Source organism: Chiloscyllium plagiosum, unplaced genomic scaffold, assembly GCF_037043375.1.
Source record: "Chiloscyllium plagiosum isolate Xiang-an unplaced genomic scaffold, Cpla_swu_hap1 HiC_scaffold_10, whole genome shotgun sequence".
Lineage (NCBI taxonomy): Eukaryota > Metazoa > Chordata > Chondrichthyes > Orectolobiformes > Hemiscylliidae > Chiloscyllium > Chiloscyllium plagiosum.
The window spans coordinates 93,443,843-93,466,641 of NW_028270148.1; the positions used below are offsets into that span (position 1 = coordinate 93,443,843).

The 22,799-nt window shown below is 40.0% G+C and overlaps 1 protein-coding gene across 3 annotated transcripts in view; it reads left to right on the forward strand.

The window, feature by feature from the left end:
• The window catches only part of acss1 (acyl-CoA synthetase short chain family member 1), a 76,716-nt gene that overhangs the window by 28,823 nt on the left and 25,094 nt on the right, over nucleotides 1-22,799 (forward strand). For 2 of the 3 annotated variants that reach the window (XM_087991563.1, XM_087991561.1), the window contains exons 7-11: nucleotides 4,093-4,230; nucleotides 7,471-7,563; nucleotides 13,656-13,768; nucleotides 19,131-19,257; nucleotides 21,197-21,324. In XM_087991563.1, the coding sequence (XP_087847689.1) occupies nucleotides 4,093-4,230; nucleotides 7,471-7,563; nucleotides 13,656-13,768; nucleotides 19,131-19,257; nucleotides 21,197-21,324 (599 nt within the window). The remainder of the gene's footprint in view (nucleotides 1-4,092; nucleotides 4,231-7,470; nucleotides 7,564-13,655; nucleotides 13,769-19,130; nucleotides 19,258-21,196; nucleotides 21,325-22,799) is intronic. The other variant, XM_087991562.1, reaches the window with a different exon arrangement.

Below are 22,799 nucleotides of genomic sequence, written 5' to 3' on the forward strand. Positions count from 1 at the left end.
AAAAATCCAAGATGACAATCTTCTTAAGGCTTGTATTTCAAACAGCGCAGTGTCTCTGTACTTGAAAGCTATGTTGGAAATCTGAAGGTTTGTAAATTCACTGCAAGAGTAAGATTGTAAGAAAATTTAGGAAGAGAGAAAAGGAAAAGGAGAGGAAGATACTTAGCAGCATTCTGATCTGTGCGTTGTTGTAGTTACAAGTAATCCTTGAAACCATACATAAACCATGAAACACTAATAGCTTTGTCTCAAATTAACAGATGTTTAAGGTACAGCTTTATAAGCAAAATGGCATCTTGACAGAGCAAACCTGTGAGCAAAAGAGAGAGACAAAATACATGTTTGCATAAAAAAATGCAAATTTAAAAAAATTGATCAAAAGAACCACAAACCAAGAAGTTATTTCCCTAAACCCTCATCATCGATATTATTTACCATCTAAAGATCAAGGAATACTTTGCAATATGTACAGAAATGAAATAAGAAATGCAAAGTGTGCATGTTCAGAATAAATCAAGAACTCTACCCACAGTGCAGTCTGCATATTGGCAGTGGTCTAGACATAGTTCAATCAAAGATGAGCTTGTGCTTGTGATTTCTTAATCTCAGTTACATCTTCCAGGGTCCAGGACATTTACTTCACAGGAAACATAAGGAGTATTTAGCTGATCATTCTCTTTTTTTCCACACACCTGACAGAAAAGGAAGGAGATTTCACTTTCTGATCCATCAGTTAACAAGTTAGTTACATATTTACTGCTATTTTAATTGCCTAGTGGAACTACTTATGTCCTGAAGGACAAAGTTTACAGTGTTCCACAGATATGAGAGCATGATTGGGAGTTAGTTATTTTTGACTTAATATAGTTGCATAAGTAGCTGCAATAAATAGTTAAACCCCTACATAATCTGGGAGTGTGACTTACTCAAGTATGCCAGGCATTGCATTTGTGAGAGGACTTTTTTTTAAACTTTCAAGTGACCTCTGGATGATTTAGTGAAACCACAAAAATTGATGCCATGTGAAATACGCTTTTTTGATTAATGATTCAGGTATGGACACTAAATTTAATATCTCCAAATTCGCACACAAAAAAAGCTGGGTGAGATGGAGATTTGTGGGGAGGGTACTGAAATGCTTTAGTGTGATTTGGACAAGTGAGTCAGCAAATGTATGGGGCAAATCAAGTATAACGTTGAAAATTCATTATTTCCAACATTACTGGTAGTAATACTGGATCTCTAATTGTCCTGAGAAGGTGTTGGTGGTCTTTCATCTTGAATCGATGTTTGGATACGTATTAGTGAATCAGTTGGAATTTTGCTGACAATCTGGTAGCTTTATGGTTGCATCTACTGATAAAGTCTGTCACACTAAAATACCTTAACAGAAATCAGGAATCTATTTATTAAACAATGCAAAGTCAAATACAAAGTTGCTGTTTGCAATGTGATAAACATGGTGACAATTTAGGACAAGCACAGATATTCAGAGTTAATTAAATGTATACTTCATTAAAACACAATTCTCTAGCCTAATAATTAGATATAATAATATCTAATTAGATATATTTCCCTAGTATAATTAAGTAGTAAGCTTAATGGTAGTAGTACTCTTGCCTGTTACCTAGGGGTTGTGGATTCAAGTCCTACTTCAGAGATTCAGCAAAACATTTCAACTGGTGGTCTACTGCAGTTACTGAAGGATCACATTATCAGAATTGCCATTTTCCAGAGGAGGCATTAACCTGCCTTCCATCTCAGATGAAACAAAAAGAACTCATGGCATAATTTTGAAGAAGTGTTAGGATATTCTGTCCAGTATCCTTCACAATATTTGTTTCTCATACATCAGTTAAAAGAGATGATCTGGTACTTATTGCGGTTGGTGAGGCTGTTATGATTTTAAGTTACTTGCCACATATCCTCTACCGCAACAGAGTTGACCCTGCCATAAGTTCTTAAATTGGGGCTGGAAAGTACTTCACGATGTCCTGAGGCTATATTAAGGCTATATCATATTTTCTTTGTTATGGTACAACTGCTAATGGGGAGGTGGTGGTGTAGTAGTATTGTCACTGGACTAGTGATCCAGAGTTAATGCTCTGGGACATGAGCTTGAATCTCACCAGGGCAGATGGTGAAACTTGAAAATCTGGAATTAAAAGTTAGTTCCCATAGCAATTATGCAAGCATTATCGATTGTCTTAAAAAACTCATCTGGTTCAATAATATCCTTGAGGGAAGGAAATCTGTTAACCTTACCTGCTCTGGCCTACATATGATGCCAGATCAACAGCATATCGTTGCATCTTAACTGACTTCTGAAATGGCCCTAGTAAACCAGTCAGTTCAAGTGGCAATAATTGCTGTCTCGGGCAGCAAAACTAACAGTCCCACAAACGAGTAATAAATGTTTTAAAACTGTTTTATCACACCTGAACTTCCCTTAACATCATTTAGTTTTCAGCTTTCTGACTATATCTTTTTACATTAGGGATGATTTAAAATATCAAAAAGCATTACAATGTAATAGCTGAAATTTGAGTAAATATTTGTACATAACTGTCAATATTTCAGTGGAACTTCAATAATTTCATGAGTATCACAGATGGAGGAGATCGACTATCTGTCCTGTATAACAGGTAAATCTTATCAGTGCTAACTACTTGCTGTGAGTGGTCAGAACTAAATCAGCTTTTTATTTGCAAATTATACTAATTAGTTTGAAGGGAATTCAAATTCTCAAAGTGCCTTGATACGAATTGAATTAATTTACTCTGGCCTTACTGGGATTATAACCATTACAAAATTGCACAATAAAATCTTGGCATATTACAGCACAAATAGAGGCTATTTGGCCCATCATGCCTGGGTCAGCTTTTAAAAGAGAGAATAAATTAGCTCCATTCTATTGCCTCTTACCCTATAATCGAGGGATTTTCTTTTATTTTCAAATGTACATCTGGATCTCTTTTGAAAGTTGCTATTGAATCTGCTACCATCACTCCATTTCAGATCATAAGAATTCACTGTATAAAAATAAACGCTCCTTATCTGCTCGTCTCTGGTTTCTTTGCCATTACATATAACATATTACATATAACAGATGGACAATAACTTTGGCTATTGTCCATCTACCAGTGGAACAGTTTCAAAGAACGATACAAACATAAGGAGGCATCACGTCCATCAGTCCATCATGTCTGGCTTTTTGAATGTGCTATCCAAACAGGACCTCTGTTTGACAATGTCCTCATTGTTCTGTAGATATTTTGTAAATACATTTCAAATGATGTATTTTAATTCACAATTTGCAGCAATAAGTTCTCAACTCTATATTTTCTATTCAATTACTTCATAATTTTAAACACTAGCATGTAATATTCAACTTCTGTTCTGTAAGGAGAACAACCTTAGATTTTGTAATCTCTACACATAATCAAAGTTTTTCATTCTGAGAAATGTTCTCTCAGTTTTTAAGCTATAAATAAAATAGAGCGAAATGGAGAGTAGAGCATTCAATGCAGCAGACCATGACATAAGGAGACTATTTCTACCAAGATAACTGTACTGTATCTCAAATTTAATTTTGCGGTTGGGCTGCTGACATAAAGTAAGGAAACAGCCATCACATGAGAGTCAACCGGAAACCGGAAACAAGGGGATAAAAAGAAAGGAAATTATGTAATGCAGAAGCTCAACTTTAGCTGGTATAATGATAAACTTGAATGACTTAAAGAAGGACAAGCAACATTGTAAGACTATTTCTTTAAACTAACACAACTCTTAACCTCATTATTTGGCCAGTATATCACTTTTCCATGAAGTTTTTATTTCTTTAAGTTGAATTCTCTAATCTAGGATTTAGTTATGTCACTTTCGACCTCAATGGCAAAGACTGATGTACGTAAGTCTGAAACTACTGTGTACTATTAACCTCAATTAATTAACTAGGTAACATCTATTTTTTCAATCTAATGGCACCAAGTGACCTTAGTTCAACAACTGGTTTAATTTAGATGCATTTTGATCCAAATTCATGAAAGCTAAACCATGCGGATATTAATTCTCTCTGCATTTGTTTATCAGGTAGATACTGGGAAACTGTGCAGCGGTTACAAATCAATCAGTTTTATGGGGCTCCAACGGCCATTCGTCTGCTGCTGAAATATGGAGACAGCTGGGTGTCCAAATACGATCGGTCATCCTTGAAAACACTAGGCACAGGTAAATGCCAATCATGTCTGGAATAATAACTTGCTTTGAAGAGAGGCCAACATGTCATTCTCCAATTCAATGAAGACGACTGAAATAAGTGAGGGAATTATAGGCCACTTACTTCTCTGTCCATATATGTTGCCTGATCTGTTGAGTATTTCCAAAATTTTGTTTTTATTATATGTCAGGTTCTATTTGGCTTAGGGAGAAAGTGAGGACTGCAGATGCTGGAGATCAGAGCTGAAAATGTGTTGCTGGAAAAGCGCAGCAGGTCAGGTAGCATCCAAGGAGCAGGAGAATCGACGTTTCGGGCATGAGCCCGTCTTCAGGAATGAGGAAAGTGTGCCAAGCGGGCTAAGATAAAAGGTAGGGAGGAGGGACTTGGGGGAGGGGTGTTGGAAATGCAATAGGTAGAAGGAGGTTAAGGTGAGGGTGATAGGCCAGAGTGGGTGTGGGGGTAGAGAGGTCAGGAAGAAGATTGCAGGTTAGGAAGATGGTGCTGAGTTCGAGGGTTGGGACTGAGACAAGGTAGGGGGAAGGGAAATGAGGAAACTGGAGAAGTCTGAGTTCATCCCTTGTGGTTGGAGGGTTCCTAGGCGGAAGATGAGGTGCTCTTCCTCCAGCCGTCGTGTTGCTATGGTCTGGCAATGGAGGAGTCCAAGGACCTGCATGTCCTTGGTGGAGTGGGAGGGAGATTTGAAATGTTGAGCCACGGGGTGGTTGGGTTGGTTGGTCCGGGTATCCCAGAGGTGTTCTCTGAAACGTTCCGCAAGTAGGCGGCCTGTCACTCCAATGTAGAGGAGGCTACATTGGGTGCAGTAAATGATGTGTGTGGAGGTGCAGGTGAATTTGTGGCGGATATGGAAGTATCCCTTGGAGGGAAGTAAGGGGGGAGGTGTGGGCGCAAGTTTTGCATTTCTTGCGGTTGCAGGGGAAGCTGCCGGGAGTGGAGGTTGGGTTGGTGGGGGGGTGTGGACCTGACGAGGGAGTCATGGAGGGAGTGGTCTTTTTGGAACACTGATAGGGGAGGGGAGGGAAATATATCCCTGGTGGTGGGGGCCGTTTGGAGTTGGCGGAAATGACGACGGATGATACGATGTATATGGAGGTTGGTGGGACCCCAACCGAAAAGACCACTCCCTCCATGACTCCCTCGTCAGGTCCACACCCCCCCACCAACCCAACCTCCACTCCCGGCACCTTCCCCTGCAACCGCAAGAAACGCAAAACTTGCGCCCACACCTCCCCCTTACTTCCCACCAAGGCCCCCAGGGATCCTTCCATATCCGCCACAAATTCACCTGCACCTCTACACACATCATTTACTGCACCCGCTGCACCCGATGTGGCCTCCTCTATATTGGGGAGACAGGCCACCTACTTGCGGAACGTACATGCAGATTGTACATACTGCTACCACTGTGCATCAGGATTAAGGGGATGAGAGCAAGCATGTTGCATTGTTCCAAGTTGCATTGAGCTTCTTGAGTGTTGTTGAAGCTGAATCCTTCCAAGCAAGTGGAGGGTATTCCTTCACATTCTTGACTTGTACCTTATAGATTTGGAAGACAGGAGGTGTGTCACTCACTTCAGAATTCCTAGCCTTTAACCTGCTCTTGCAGTTGCAGTACTTATATAACTAGTCTAATTCAGTTTCAGATCAATGGTAATACATAAGATGCTGATAGGAGGGGATTCAGCAGTGGTATTCCCATTGAATGTGTTTGGATGATAGCTGGAGATGGGCAATACCTTGCCTTGTGTGGCACAAACGGTCTTATATGGCATGACTTATCATACCCTTCTTCTAACTTACCAGCTAGAAGTGACTTGAAAATAGCCAATCTATTCCACATTCCTGAGAAACTTCCCTCCCTGCCCTGAATAGTCAAACCGAGAGTGATTTTTATAATAGTGTGCACATGTAAGTCAAGGCTTGTTTAACCTTGAAACTTGCAAGTGGAGGTTCAGTTGCCTGGAGCGGTAGTTAAAATCAACTAGGTAAAAACAAGGACTGCAGATGCTTGAAACCAGAGTCTAGATTAGACTGGTGCTGGAAAAGCACAGCAGGTCAGGCAGCATCCGAGGAGCAGGAAAATCAACGTTTCGGGCAAAAGCCCTTCATCAGGAATAGAGGCAGGGTGCCTGCAGAGTGGAGAAATAATTGTCAGTTTTGTTTGATTAGTAAAAGCCGTTAAAATAATAAACAGTGAAACTAAACAGGTAAGGACTTCTCTATCATTTCCTAATGAAGAAAACATTTTCACAAAGGTGAAGGTCCCCTAGACCCAGAGGAAACCATAGGCTATTCTCCCATTCGATGACTGGTTGTGTTTACCCTGAGGATTGAGAAGGAGGGATGTTCATGTTGATCACAGGAATTGAGCCCATGGTGTTGGCATCAGTCTGCATCGCAAACCAGTCATCCAGCCGCATGAGCTATCCCCTCAACACACTTAAACAAATACTTGCTAAAACATAGAAGGATTCCAATTGGTTTTAAATGAGATTATTGACCAGGGCATGAACTGGACTAGTTGTATAAAATACTGTGGCTACAAAAGCAGGTCAGAGGCTAGGAATATTGCAGTGAGTAACTCACCTCCTTATTCCCCAAAGTCCATCTACCATTTATGTGGCACAAGAAAGAGTGCAATGGTATACTCCCCACATGGCTGGATGAGAGCAGCTCCAATGCACAATTAGCTCTTCAGCATAACATTACTATGCAGTATCTACTCACCAGGAATACATTCATTCATGGGATGTGGTGTTGTGGGCTAGTACAGCAATTGTAATTGCTCAGAGGGCAGTTACGACTCAACCATATTCGTGAGAGTCTGGAGTGACATGTAGGCCAGACCAGGTAAGGATGGCAGATTTTCTTTTCATTAAAATGCATTAGTGAACCTGCAGCAGTACAAAATGACAATTCACCAGCACTTTTTTGAAGACAAATAGGGATGAGTAATAACTTCTGGCTTAGCCAGCAATTCACACCATGAATGAATAAAAAGTAAATGTTTCGTTCCTCATAACTCAGTATAATAGCCCAGATATGTGCAGATTGGGTGTGGGGTAGGGGAATGGGAAAATATTTAGGACTGATTAAATCAACCATGTGAATTATCTATTTAGTTCATGAATTCTAGGATACGTCTGTTCTGTGATTTCACCCCAATTGCAATTCTGAGAAACTACTTCCTCAATCTACACTGCATAGTTTAGCTGCTAATGTTTCTCTTATAGTAGGGGAACCTATTAACCACGAAGCCTGGGAGTGGTTCTGGAAGGTTGTGGGAGATGGCCGATGTACCCTTGTGGATACCTGGTGGCAGACAGGTGAGGAAAGTTTGGATAGATGTAAATATTCAAACACTCAACAAAGAATATTTCGTGATTTTTGCACTGAAATTGCACTTTGTTATCACATGGCAGTGAACCCTTCTGTTAATTAATCCAAACACCCAGAAAAGCTCACCTCGCCTTGTAATCTGTTAAAATATGAATGACAGAGAAGTTCCAAATTCTACTATTTAAACTCCACTGTTTTCACTCTAACAGTGAACATTAAACAACAACTATTGTCAACTCTAAGCCCCCCTTTCTCTTAATTGCTTATTACCTGCCTCCAACTCTATAACAATACGCTGTTCCAATAAGACACTTATTAAAATGACAGTAACTTAGTTTCAAAACCACACAGCTGCTGTCGTCTTCGGTGTCTGTCTTCTTCTGGCTGAGAATCTCCATGGGTTGTCTTCTTTTACTGTGAAAATGTTTCATATGAAAAGGTACCTTTGATAGAGAGTGTTTCCTAATTATTGGGTCTCTCTCGATGGTAGTTGCTCTCTCTACAATTTTCAAAATGCCAGAATTTTCATATCCCCAATATTGGATCGTCTCATTGGTTCAATGTTGACAAAACAATAAATTCAAACTCAATTGGGTTTTTGTATCCTGGGGCATAATTTAAACTGATTGGTTAAATATGAATTGTTGTCAAAACAGTAACCAAAACTCAGGTATCCATTTCACTGCCAAATGTTACATATTTTCAGTTTTCCAGTGCAGTCTGAGACTGCCATTTGTTCAAGCTCTAATTTCTAAAATTCCCTTCCACCTCTTTGTCTTTAATGCACTCCTCAATATATACATCTTTGACCATGCTTTTGGTAACCTAATCTAATATTTCTTTCTTACCTTGGTGTCAATATTTGTCAGATTATGTCCTGTGGAGTACCTTCATCTTATTTTCTATGAAGTGAAGGTTCCATATGAACATACAATGTTGTTGTCAGAGAATTTCAAATCTGAATTGGTTATAATGGTTGCTGAATACTCTCAAACTAAGATAAATCTTGATTTTGAATACCTTCACCCGGCATTGAAGGGACAGTAATGTCCTTAAGATAATACTGCTGAAGCAGTCAGTGTAAGGGGTCTGAATAGTTTTAATCAACCTGTTCAGACATGTTACAATACATCTCTGAAGCTGGTGAGACTTGAACGGAGGGAGGGACACTATCACTGCACCAGGAGCACCCATCGGATTCAGGTTAAAAGACAATTGTGTATGGAAATCAGGATCATTTAAACGTTCTTGCAGTGCACACAGCTTCAATTATGTGCTAATTATGTGTCGTGTCTGGGGCAGGGCTGCCGATCTCAAGTATGAAGTACAGTGTCTGATTCAGAGAACACAACTGAGAGGGTTAAACTGACAGAATAGTTTTTAATTCTTTGTAATCTGAGAGCAGTAGATTGTGTATTTCCTAAATAATATAGTTATGACAAATCTCCTTCTCTGAAAATGTGATTCTTCGCCAAGTATATTATTCCACATACGTCAGTCATGACCTGGACCTTGATATGTCATTGTTTGCCGAATCTTAAAACAACTAGTCATGATAATTGATTCTGATTTTTTTCTCTGGAAAAGAAGGGAGAATCTGGTGGAATATAAGGAGTACAGAGGATAAGTGAAAGGGAAAGAAGAAGTGTGAAGAAGTGGAATGGGAATGCCAGATAACACAAAAGGGACCCAAATGCCTGTGATAGTGGAAAAATTAATAGTGGAAAGGACTATTACAGAAATGATTTTGAACCAAAATGAAGAACTCTTGGTGGCAGTAGAAGGCATAGTTGGAAAATTAAATGAATGTTTTGCAACAGTGTTTACCAAATGAGAAGGTTGCCAAGATACTTGATATGAGGAAGACCTGGTGTATTTAAAACTCCTAGGGGTTCAGATTGGCTGCATCCCTAAGTTGCTGATGAAATGGTAGAGATTGTGGAGGGGCTGGCTGAAGAATTGACAGACTGTAAATGCTACACCTTGTTCAAGAAGCAGAGGAGAAGGATAAACTAGCAATTGCAAACAGATAGTTTAACACCAGTGTTGGGAAAACTTTTTAAAGCATGAATGCTAGAGAAAATGAACGGCCATTTGGACATGCATGTACTAATAAGTTGGAGGGAGCACAGATTTATTAAGGGTAAACTGGTAAGAGGTTTTTTGGATGAGGGGAATGCAATTGCAATTTTGTGTATATATCCTCATCCTTGGAAACATTCAAGTTAATCTCTTCTGTAGCATTTTATCTGGATGGCTGCATTAGGTGGATAGACTAGAAAAGTTAGATTCTCCTACTTAGAACATAAAAAGACAAGAGAAGATTTCATAGAGGAGGGTCAAATCATAAAGGATTTAAATATGCAATTTCTAATGGCCAGAGAGTCAGTTACCAGAGGACATAGTTTTAAAGTGATTGGCAAAACAAGTGGAGGGTGATTTGAGAAAAAGTTTTTTTTAATGTAACAAATGGTATTAGACAGGAACTTTCAAATATTGGTTGGGGGAGGCTGTTTGAAGGTAAAAGGATGTCTGGCAAGTGGGAGACTTTCAAAAGTGAGATAACGAGCGTTCAGGAACAGCATATTCCTAGTGTGAAGAGCAAGGCTGGCAGGAGTAGGGAACACTAGATGACTAGACATATTGAGTCAAGCAAAAGGACGCATATGTCAGGTATATAAAGCTAGGGTTAATTCCTTGAGAAGTATAGGGTGTGTAGGTGTACACGTAAGACGGAAATCAGGAGGGCAAAAGGGGGACATGAGTTCGGTTAAGGAGAATCCAAAGAGATTTTACAAATATATTAAGGGCAAAAGAGTAAGTAGGGAAAAAATAGGGCTCCTTAAAGATTAACGAGGCCTTCTATGTGTGTAACCACAAGAGTTGAGTGAGATCCTAAACAAATATTTAGTGTCAGTAGTTACTGCGGGGAATGACATAGAGTCATAGAGATGTACAGCATGGGAACAGACCAACTTGTCCATGCCGACCAGATATCCCAACCCAATCTAGTCCCACCCGCCAGCACCTGGCCCATATCCCTCCAAACCCTTCCTATTCATATACCCATCCACATGCCTTTTAAATGCTGCAATTGTACTAGCCTCCACCATTTCCTCTGGCAACTCAGATCATACATGTACCATCCTCTGCGTGAAAAAGTTGCCCCTTAGGTCTCTTTATATCTTTTGCCTCTCACCCTAAACCTATGCCCTCTAGTTCTGGATTCCCCCACCCCAGGGAAAAGACTTTGTCTATTTATCCTATCCATGCCCCTCATGATTTTATACACCTCTATAAGGTCACCCCTCAGCCTCCGACACTCCAGGGAAAACAGCCCTAGTCCATTCACCCTCTCCCTATAGCCCAAATCTTCCAACCCTGGCATCATCCTTGTAAATCTTTTCTGAATCCTTTCAACATGGAAGCTAAAGACCTCAGGCAACTAAATAGTGATGTCTTGAAAAGAGACCACATTACAGAAGAGGTGGTGCTGGAGGTCTTAAAATGCATTATGATAGATAAATCCCCAGGACCTGATCAAGTTATCCCTGTGGGAAGCCAGGGAAGAAATTGCTGGGCCCCGAGCCAAGATACTTGTATCATCGACAGCCACAGGTGAGGTGTGGAAGACTGGAGGGTGGCTAATGTTGTGCCATTATTTAAGAAAGGCTGAAAGGAAACTACAGGGAGGAGAAAGTGAGGACTGCAGATGCCGGAGATCAGAGTCGCGAGAGTGTGGTGCTGGAAAAGCATAGTAGGTCAGCCAGCTTCCAAAAAGTAGGAGATCAAAGTTTGAGAGAAGATTTACCGGCCAATATACCGGCCACTACAGCGGACAGCTGAAACTGACAACCAGAAGCGGCAGGGACAGGCCACTATAAATGCTGGAGGAAACACCACAGAAGCGCTTCACAGGAGGCTCCCAAGCACTGAGGATGTCACCTAGACAGGGGACGAAATGTTTGCAACAAAAACTTCCAGCTCTGCGAACAGAACCACAGCAGAGTAGGAGAATTGACGTTTAGGGCAGAAGCCCAATGTTACCTGATGAAGGACTTGTGCCCGAAATGTCAATTCTCTTACTCGTCGGATGCTGCCTGACCTGCTGTGCTTTTCCAGCACCACATTCTTCAGAGTGGTGAGCCTAACATCAGTGGTGGATAAGTTGTTGGAGAGGATTCTGAGAGACAGGATCTACATGCATTTGGAAAGGCAAGGTTCATTAGGGACATTCAGCATGTCTTTGTGCATGGGAAATCTTGTCATACAAACTTGATTGAGTTTTTTGGAAGAGGTGACCAAGAACATAGGTGAAGAGAGTGCGGTTGAGGTTGTCAAATGTTTAGCAAGACCTTTGTAAAGTTCCACATAAGATTGATTAGTAAGGTTAGATAACGTGGGATATAGGGAGAGCTAGCCAATTGTATACAAAAATTGGCTTAATGGTAGGGGACAGAGGGTGATGGGAGAGGGTTGTTTTTCAGCCTGGAGGTCTGTGACAAGCAGAGAGCCGCAATGATCGGTGCTGGATCCATTGTTGTTTGTTATCTCTATAAACTATTTGGATAAAAATATGGGAGGCATGGTTAGTAAGTTTGCAAATGACACCAAAATTGGTGGTGTAGTGGAGAGTAAAGAAGATTACCTAACAGTACAATGGGATCTTGATCAACTGGGCCAGTGGGCTGAGGAATGGCAGATGGAATTTAATTTAGATAAATGTGAGGTGTTGACTTTTGATAAGAAAAACCAAGGTAGGACCCTAGGGAGTGTTGTCCATCAGAGAGATTTAGGGTGCAGATACATAGTTCCTTAAAAGTGGTGTCATAGGTAGACATAATGGTGAACAAGGAATTTGGCACGCTTTCCTTCACTGGCCAGAGCACTGAGTACAAGAGTTGGGATGTCATGTTACAGCTGTACAAGAGATTGGTAGGGCCACATTTGGAATACAGCATACAATTTTGGTTGCCCTGCTATAGGAGGGATATTATTAAACTGGAAAGGGTGCAAAAATGATTTACAAGGATGTTACTGAGAATGGAGGGTTTGAGTTATAGGGAGAGGCTGGGATTTTTTTCTTTGGAGTGTAGGAGGCTGAGGGGTAACCTTATAGAGATTTATAAAACCATGAGGGGCATTGTTAAGGTGAGTAGCCAGGATCTATTTCCTCGGGTAGGGGAGTCCAAAACTAGAGGGCACAGGTTTTAGGTGAGAAGAAAAAGATTTAAAATGGATCTGAGGGGAAAATCTTTCACATAGAGGGTTGTGCATAAATAGACCAGGCTGCCAGAGGAAGTGGTAGAGGTGAGTACAGTTACAGCATTTAAAAGACATTTGGCCAGGTACAGGGATAGGAAAGATTTATAAGGATATGGGCCAAATGGAGGCAAATGGGACTTGTTCAGTTTAGAAAACCTAGTCAGTGTGGATGAGTTGGGCCGAATGGTCTGTGTCTGTGCTGTATGACTCCAAGCAGTTAAGATTTAGAATTCATTAACTGGTAAGTTTGGTGTTTCCAAATATGAAGAAGCTTTCAGAAGTGCATTTGATAATTACTTCAAGGAGGAAAGCTTGCAAAATTATGGTGAATGAGATAAACTGGAAAATTTATGGTGAATGAGATCAAATGATTCACTTTTAGAGCTGGCACAGACTTGAGGGCTTTGTTTTGTGCTATATTATTCTTTGAGCAGGGATAACAAATAGGAGAACTACCTTTTTGAAACCTATAAGAGTTGAGGCAGCTAGCAGCATTCCAACAATTCTTAGATAATTGAAAATAGGACAAGAGTCAGGTAGAGATTTCATGCCGTAATCGTGAAAAAGCTTGAGATATTATGATTATTTTCAGAAAAGTAGAGAAGACTAAGGGGAGTTTCAATTTTCTTTTTAATGAGCTGTTTAAAGGCAAGCTCGATAAACTAAATCTTATAGTAAAATCTCTTCCATAAAGCTGACAGCTCTTGCGAAGGAGACTGAATATCTTCATTATATTTTACCATGCTTCACTGATCCAGTATATTGATATCATTTCAGTATGTACCTCCCTTGATTTCCTTTCATTTGTGAGCAGAAACGGGTGGTGTTTGCATCTCTCCACGGCCTTCAGAGGAAGGAGCAAAGATTTTGCCTTCTATGGCTATGAGACCATTCTTTGGGATACAGCTTGCTATAATGGATGAGAAGGTAAGTGTTTGGTTGAGACTTAATAATACAGGAGTCATTCTGGTGGAATGTGGAAATATAACACCCAGTATCTGCAAGCTCCCTCCGATAGAAGTATTAACAGTTCTTGGTTGGATCAAGGTGAGAAGACTGTGCAAAATTCCATTCTGTATCAGAAAAGAGCAACCATTGAAAATCAATTAAAAATATCAGTGATAGTGACTGTAAAGAAACCTCCTCTTATAGAGTCATACAGCATGGAAACAGACCAGTCAGTCCAACCACTCTATGCTGACCACAATCTCAAAGTAAACTAGTCTCACCTGCCTGCACTTGGTCCATATCCTTCCAAACATTTCTTATTCATGTACTTATCCAAATATCTTTTAAACATTGTAACTGTACCCGCATCCACCACTTCCTCAGGATGTTCATTCCATACACGAACCACTCTGGGTGTAAAAAAAAAAAGACCTCATGTTTTTTTTAATCTTTCTCCTCTCACCTTAAACATATGTCCCCTGGTCTTGAAATCCTCCACCCTAGGGAAAAGAAACTGCCATTCACTTTATCTGTACTCTTCATGATTTTATAAACCTCTAAAAGGTCAATGCTCCAGTGAAAAAGTCCCAGTCTATCCAGCCTCTCATTATCGTTCAAAGCCTCCATTCCTAGCAGCATCCTGGTAAATCTTTTCTGAACCCTCTGCAGTTTAATAATATCCTTCCTATAACAGGGCACCTGGAACCGCACAAAGTCTCCAGAAGATACCTTACCAATGTCCTGCACAACCTCAACATGACGTCCTAACTCCTATACTCAAAGGTCTGAGCAATGAAGGCAAGTGTGATAAATGCCGTCTTAACCACCTTATCTACACGTGATGCAAACTTCAAAGAATTATATACCCGAACTTTGAGGTCTCTCTGTTCTACAACATGACCCAAGGTCCTACTTTTGTTTGTGTACGTCCTGCCCTTGTTTGTTTTACCAAAATGCAATTCTGCCCACATTTATCCAAATTAAACTCCATCTGCCTGTCCTCACCCCATTGACCCAATTGATCACAATCTCTTTGTAATCTTAGATATGCTTCTTCACTGTCTTCACTAATTTTGGTATCATCCTCAAACATACTAACCATGCCTTCTACATTTTCATCTAAATGTTTTATATAAAGGATAAACAAAAGTCGATCCAGCATCGATCCCTGTGGAACACTATTCATAACAGGCCTCCAGTCCGAAAAACAACCCTCCACCATCACTCTGTCTCCTGTCATTAAGCCAATTTTATATCAATTGGCAAGCTCACCCTGAATCCCATGTGATCTAACTTAATCAGTCTACCATGCAAAACCCAGTGAAAGACTTTACTAAAGTCAATGTAAACAATGTCCACTGCACTGCCCTCATCAATCTTCTTGGTTACTTTCAATCAAATTTGTGAGACATGATTTCCCTCGCACAAGACCATGCTGACTATCCCTAATTATTCCTTGCCTCTCCAAATGCATAAAAATCGTATCTTTCAAAATCACTTCCAACAACTTACAAACAATCGAAGTCAGGCTCACAGGTCTAAGTTTTCAAGTTTCTCCTTACATCCCTTGTTAAACAAAGGTACATCAGTCACCCTCCAGTCATCCAGCACACCACCCATAGTTATAAATGATCCAAATATTTCTGCAAGGTACCTTGCAATTTCGTCCCTTATTTCCCACAACGTCCTGGGACACACTGGATCAGGTCATAGCGATTTATACAGTTTTATATTTTAAGACCATCAGCACTTTCTTATCTGTAATGTTGACTGTTTTCAAAACAGTGCCAAAAAGTGTGGCACTGGGAAAGCACAGCAGGCCAGGCAACAACCAAGGAGAAGGAGAATCGACGTTTTGGCATAAGCCCTTCATCTGGAATCTCAAATATATTTAAGTATATTAAGGTTATAATAATAGGTGATTTTAACACGGGGCAGCACGGGGGTCAGTGGTTAGCACTGCTGCCTCACAACACCATGGTCCCAGGTTCAATTCCAGCCTTGGGCAACTGTCTGTGTGGAGTTTGCACATTCTCCCCGTGTCTGCATGGGTGTGCTCCGGCTTCCTCCCACAGTCACAAAGATGTGCAGGTTAGGTGAATTGCTAAATTGCCCATAGTGTCAGGAGTGACTATAGGGTAGGGGAATGGGTCTGGGTGGGTTACTCTTTGGAGGGTCAGTGTGGACTTGATGGGTCGAAGGGCCTGTTTCCATACTGTAGGGAATCTAATCTAATCTAATTTTCCAAGCATTGACTGGGACTACCATAGTGTTAAATGTTTGGATGGTGAAGAATTTGTTAAAAAAGTTCAAAAAAAATTTCTTTATTAATATGTAAATGTTCCGACTAGAGAAGGAGCAAAACATAACCTTTTGTTGGGTGACAAGGCAAGTAACTGAAGTGATAGTAGTGGAACACTTTGGGTCTAGTGATCATAATTCTATTTGTTTTAAAATGGTTATGGAAAAGGATAAGCTTCCATAAAAGTTAAAGCTTTAAATTGGAGTAAGGCAAATTTTAATGGTATGAGGCAAGAACTTTCAAAAATTGATTGTAGAAGACTGTTCGTGGGAAAAGCAATGTATGAAAAGTGGGAAGCTTTCACAAGTGTGATAACGGGAGTTCAGAGACATTACGTTCTGTTAGAATGAAAAGTAAGGCTGCCAGGATTAGACAGCAATGCATGACTAAAGATATTGAGGTTCTAGAATGCTGTGCTAACACATAAATGTTATGAGAAGGATAAGTTGAGCATGAAGTGAATGGACTATGAACATAAAATCGTGCAGAAAAACATTCTGTCTATAGAAAACATGTTAGAAATGCATACAACTTAACAGTACAATCAAAAGTCAGTAAATAAATCACAAAGATAAAATTATGGTAGGTTTAACTAGCTTGAAGGTAAAACATAGAAGGTGTTGGTGGAGGATTGTTTTTCAGACTGGAGGCCTGTGACCCATGGAGTGCCACAAGGATTGGTGTTGCGTCCATTACTTTTTGTCATTTATATAAATGATTTGAATGTGAACACAGATGGTATAGTTAGTAAGTACACAGATGACACCAAAATTAGAGGTGTAGTGGAAAGTGAAGAAGGTTACCTCAGAGTTTTACGGGATCTTGATCAGATGGGCCAATGGGCTGAGGAGTGGCAGATGGAGTGTAAATGCAAGGTGCTGCATTTTGGAAAAGCAAATCAGAGCAGGACTTATACACTTAATGGTAAGATCCTGGGGAGTGTTGCTGAACAAAGACACCTTGGAATGTGGTTCATATTTCCTTGAAAGTAGAGTTGCAGGTAGATAGGATAGTGAAGAAGGCGTTTGGTATGCTTTCCTTTATTGGTCAGAGCATTGAGTATAGGAGTTGGGAGGTCATGTTAGCGCTGTACAGGACATTGGTCAGGCCACTTTTGGAACATTGCGTGCAATTCTGGTCTTCTTCCTATTAGAAGGATATTGTGAAACCTAAAAGGGCTCAGAAAAGAGTTACAAGGATGTTGCCAGGGTTGGAGGGCTTGAGCTATCCCCTGGAGCATTGCAGGCTGAGGGATGACCTTATAGAGATTTATAAAATCATGAGGGGCATGTATAGGATAAATAGGCCCCTTTGGGGGTTGGGGAGTCCAGAACTAGAGGGCATAGGTTTAGGGTGAGAGGGGAAAGATATAAAAGAGACCTAAGGGGCAACTTTTTCACACAGAGGGTGGTGTGTGTATGGAATGAGTTGCCAAAAGAAGTGGTGGAGGCTGGTACAATTGCAGCATCTAAAAGGCATCTGGATGTGTATATGAATAGGAAGGGTTTAGAGGGATATGGGCCAGGTGCTGGCAAATGGGACCAGATTAGGTTAGGATATCTGATTGGCATGGATGAGTTGGACCAAAAGGTCTGTTTCTGTGCTGTACATCTCTATGACTCAATGGCTCTATTAGTAGTTTTTTGCCCATTCAGACCTATTGTGCGACTGAGGGAGTTGTGCAGATCTCATGCATGACTGAAATAAGTTCAATAAAGTATTCTATGTTTTATCACATTGTCATTTTATCAATTATATTTCTGTTAGGACTGTAACAAATGTTTTAATTCCAGTGGAATGTAACTCGGGTCTGTTTTACAGGGGCGGAAGCTCTACTTCAGTAAACTCTTACTCAGCTCGTGAAGGGGAATGTCTATTTCTGTGAAGGTTACATTAGAAGGCATTATGGTTGAATATTCGAGCCCCAACAACTTTGTACGTAGACAGTTCGGTCTGGCTTCCTGGCCAGAGCTAGTGAACTGAAAGTACTTGTTGACATCATGACCTTCAGTCAAGCAACTCTAAAAGATCTGCACTCAGAATGTAGAAATCAATAGTTGGGTAACATTTTTTACCCATTACTTGTTTCTCTAACTGGTCTATCCTGATATTTATACTTCTCAAGAGCTCCCTCCCACCATAATTCATCAAAGTCTATTAGCACATCATTCTTTTGCTTTGGCTCTTAAGTTCTTAATCCAAGCTGCGCTTTAAAGCCATGTTACATGCTATTCACTTCACCCACTTCTTTTGTGAGATCCTGTATGAGATCCACAGTTTCACTACACTCAGATTTGTTTTTTTATTGGATTTATCAGTGACTATCTTAAATTGCTAGCCTCTATTTTGAAATTGTCTAGAACTGGAACCACCTTTTCTACGTTAACCCTATCAAAACTGGAAAAAGCGAGAAAAAGATCTGCAAGAATGAAACCAGGACCGATGGGTTTTGACAATCAGGAAAGGTGAATAACTGTGGCACATTCAGTAGAAAACAATAGACTGAGGAATTAATAAACAGAGGTCTTTTAAATTTGAAAGGAGGCTTAATAAAGTAGATACAGACAACTGCTTTCACTTGCGGGGCAATTCGGAAATTGGGTCTGGAAAGTAAGGTAGTCACTAATAAGCCTAATAAGGAATTCAGAGGAAACTTCTTTCCCCAGACTGTTACGTGTGTGTAACCTGCAGTCTCAATTAAGAGAATAGCATACACACATTAAAGAACTTGTTTGAAGTTAGTATTTGAGGGAGAAAGCAATAGAATGATATGTTGATACAGTTAGATTAATTATGATGAGAGGATGCTCTTGTGAAGAGAAAGAAACACCAGGATAGAGCAGTAGGGATGATTGGCCGTTACTGTGCTGTAAAATTCTATGTAATTTTGTCATTATTTTAAAGACCTCTATCATGTCACCTCTCAAACTTGTTTTCTATGGAAAAGATCTCAAGCCTATGCCATCTTTCCTGATTGCTGTGCTGTCTGTTATGGTATCATTCTTGATTAATAATGAAAATGCATGTACCTAAATACAGGGTAATCGGATGGAGGGAAACAATGTTACTGGTGCTCTCTGCATCACAAAGCCTTGGCCTGGCATTGCCAGAAGTATCTATGGGGATCATCCCAGATTCCTGAATTCATATTTCAAAAAATATCCAGGTAAGACATTAATATGTTCAGAAAAAAATCATCCTTTAATACTCTTCCAGGCATACATGTCTCCAATTGTTTACGACTAAAGTAGCTTATGGCACTAAATATAGATTGCTGATCTCCCTTTCCGCAATCTTGGATTTGAACAGACCACTTTATTCACCTTTAACTTTCAGGTTTTATTTCAATGAAATACTCTGTTCGAGAAGTATAATATCAAGCTGATGCAGAGGACATATACCAGAATGCCATTATAGATGAGCGAATTCAGTTATGTAGAGAGACTATACAATCTGGGATTTTCTTCTTAGAGAAAGGATTTAGTACAAATATTCAGCACCTTCTGATGTGTAGAAAGAGTAAATAACAAAAAAGTGTTTCTATTTGTAAGAGAATCAGTAACTGAAGGATACGGAATGAAGGTATTTATCAAAAGAACTACGGTACAAAAGAACACTTTGTGTTTATATAATGTAGTTAATGTACTGAGAAAATGTCTCAAGGCACTTGACAGGGGTGTTATCGGCAAAAATTGAAGCAGAGCTTTATATTAGAACTGGCTGGTAGTCAGGGCTGGGGGGAGGAGCACTGGAATGGTGGTAATTTCACTGGACTTGTAATCCAGAACCCCAATTTAATGTTCTAGGGACATGGAATTCCATCATGGCAGATAGTCAAATCTGTTTTCAATGAAAGTTGAGAGTGGTATTGGAAAATCACGGCAGGTCAGGTAGCATCTGAGTATCAGAGAATCAACATTTCGGGCATGCTGCCTGACCGGCTGTGCTTTTCCAGCACCACACTCTCGACTTTAATCTCCAGCATCTGCAGTCCTCACTTTCTCCCTATATTCAAGGAAAGTCTGGAGTAAAAAGCTAGCCTATTGGCAATGATGCAATTGCTGTTGACTGTTGTTAAAAACCCAACTTGTTCATTAATTTTAGAGAAAGAAATTTTCTGTCCTCACCTGGTCTGGCCAATATGTGACTCCAGAGCATAGCAACAGTGATTGACTTTTAACTGTCCTCTGGGCAATTAGGGACAAGTGGCCTAGACAGTGATGCCATATTCCATGAACACAAAAATAACCAACTAAAATCTTTTGAAAAAGGTAAAGTTTAAGAAGGAACATAAAGGAGGAGAGGTAAAGAGATAAAGAAGTTTAACGAGAGAATACCAGAGCTTGACCTGGTTAGGTAAAGGCGTGGTTGTTAAAGCAAGATTGAAGGAAGTTTGCAACGTGCAAGCAGCAAAAGATGGAAAAATGCATTGTTCTCAAGAGTAATGAAAGGCTGGAGAAGATTTCAGAGGCAGGGAAGGAAAAATCACCTAGTTTATATTTACAATATAAGAGAACTCTCAGTCTTGCAGCTGAGGAAGCTTCATCCTGACCTCCCATGGTCATGTACACTGGTGCCAGATCCATTCTTTTTATCAAATATCAATTTGTACTTTCCTTTCATATGATGGTTAACTGAATAATTCAAACCTTCTTTAAGAATCCAAAATCTGTTGGAAAGTTGTAAATGAGCCTTGTTGGTTTTCAATAAATTAATATCAAAAGTTGGGACAAGATAAGTTAATAAACTTAAGCCTATTGGGAGATGAATACTTCTGTTTTTGATCTTTGAACAATACAGGATCACAAGCCAGAACTGCCTTCTTTTTCCACTCCTTCGGCTGTTGTAAATCTATAGCTCAATATCCCTAGCAAAGCAATAAATCACGAGTAAAAAAAAATCAGATCCTGCAATTAAATTAGCACTTTGAACACAATCTTATTGTGAAAAACATACAATATAAAATGCTACTCCTTTAAAAAGCTTTATCACAATGCATCTTCGGCATTTATGTTCCAGGGAAACAACACAGCTTTGAGGTATGTTGAAAGAGCAGATTACTGCATTCATGTAAAGTTACGCATCCATTTCCCATTGCTTTTCAGGATATTATTTAACTGGTGATGGTGTGCACAGATCAGAAGAAGGCTTTTACAAGATTACTGGCCGGATGGATGACATCATTAACATCAGTGGCCACAGGTTGGGTACAGCTGAAATAGAGAATGCTCTGGTAAGGACTCCACATAAGTGATCTAAATGTGGGCTTAAAGAATTTGAGGCAACTTTGAAACATAGCTTGGTAATAAGCTGTGAGACTGGGTATTGAAAAGTGGTACATGATGAATAATGTTTCTCAGGGATTCATTATCAGCTTTTTTTATATATCAATGACTTGGAAGAAGGAATAGAGAGTTGAATATTCAAGGTTTGGGAGCTGAACCTCAGGAAAGATGTAGTAACCTTGGAAGTGGTACAGCACAAATGAATCAGAATGAAGCCAGCCTCCTTCCTTTTTTAGGGCATGAGTGAAATTGTAGACAGGCCCTGGTGTTGCCAAAAGCTTTTCTAAGGCAAGATTTTGAAGGACTCTAGAGTGAGGATAGCTGAATAAATTTGAGATTTAGTGCAGCCATGATCCACATCCAAGGTGTTGCTAATCAGTGCTGAGTTTATGGGTCAAGAGGATTGAACACTTGATCCACAGACATTAACTGATTAACTACTGAGTCCATGGAATACCTGAACTATCTCCATGGAACTGATATTGGATCAGATGTACCCAGGGCCCAGTGTTGGATCACCCCAAATGTAGGCAAGTGGGACTGGATCAGTTGAGGATACGGGGTCAGCATGGACGAGTTAGACAAAGGGGCTAATGCTGTGTCGTGTGGCTCTATTACTCTCTAACTGACCTATAAACCTCATACTGAACTGATCAACTGGATCAGTTGACCTGTGGACCCCATACTTAATCAGCTGGACCATGAAAACTGTGCTAGACCAACTGTCCACATGGACCTGGTAATGGAGTTACTGACTGTGCATCAGTGATGGATCAACTGTCCCTATAGATCCTGCATTATGAAGCTAACCCTCCTGGACCCTGTATTGATCAGCTCTACTCCTGAATGTGACAAAGCATAGTCATGTTCTCGATAATGTGGAACTTTTCTCCAGCATTGGAATGGACTGGAAAAAAAATGTGATCTGGAGATGTGTAACACAGATGAAAACAGCACTTTCAACAAACCTGTTCAAGACATCAAATGGAAAAATTGTTTCCACATCGAAATGAGTCTAGATCAAATGAGTATAAATGTAAATTAGCTGTTAAAAGTCACATAAAATATTTATAAGGAATTTCTTTACATGCAGAGTAATGAAAATGTATCACATGAGTTAGTGGAAGTAGATAACCTTCATTTTTACATGAGGGAGAAGAGACAGGTTTTACTGCAGGGTTGGAAGGAAGGGACTTTGTGAGGAGTATGGATTAGTTAGGCTGAATGGCTTGTTTTTGTATGAACACGTAACACACAGTGTCTAGATCTATACACAGGATCATGTATGAAGCCTGCTGAATTGGATAGTAAGTAACTGGTGGAAGGATGGGCACTCAGAGAGGTGTTACAGATCACTTAGGGAGTCTGAATCTATCTAGCTCTGCTTTAAAATATTCAAAGATATGATTTCCACAATTTTTGA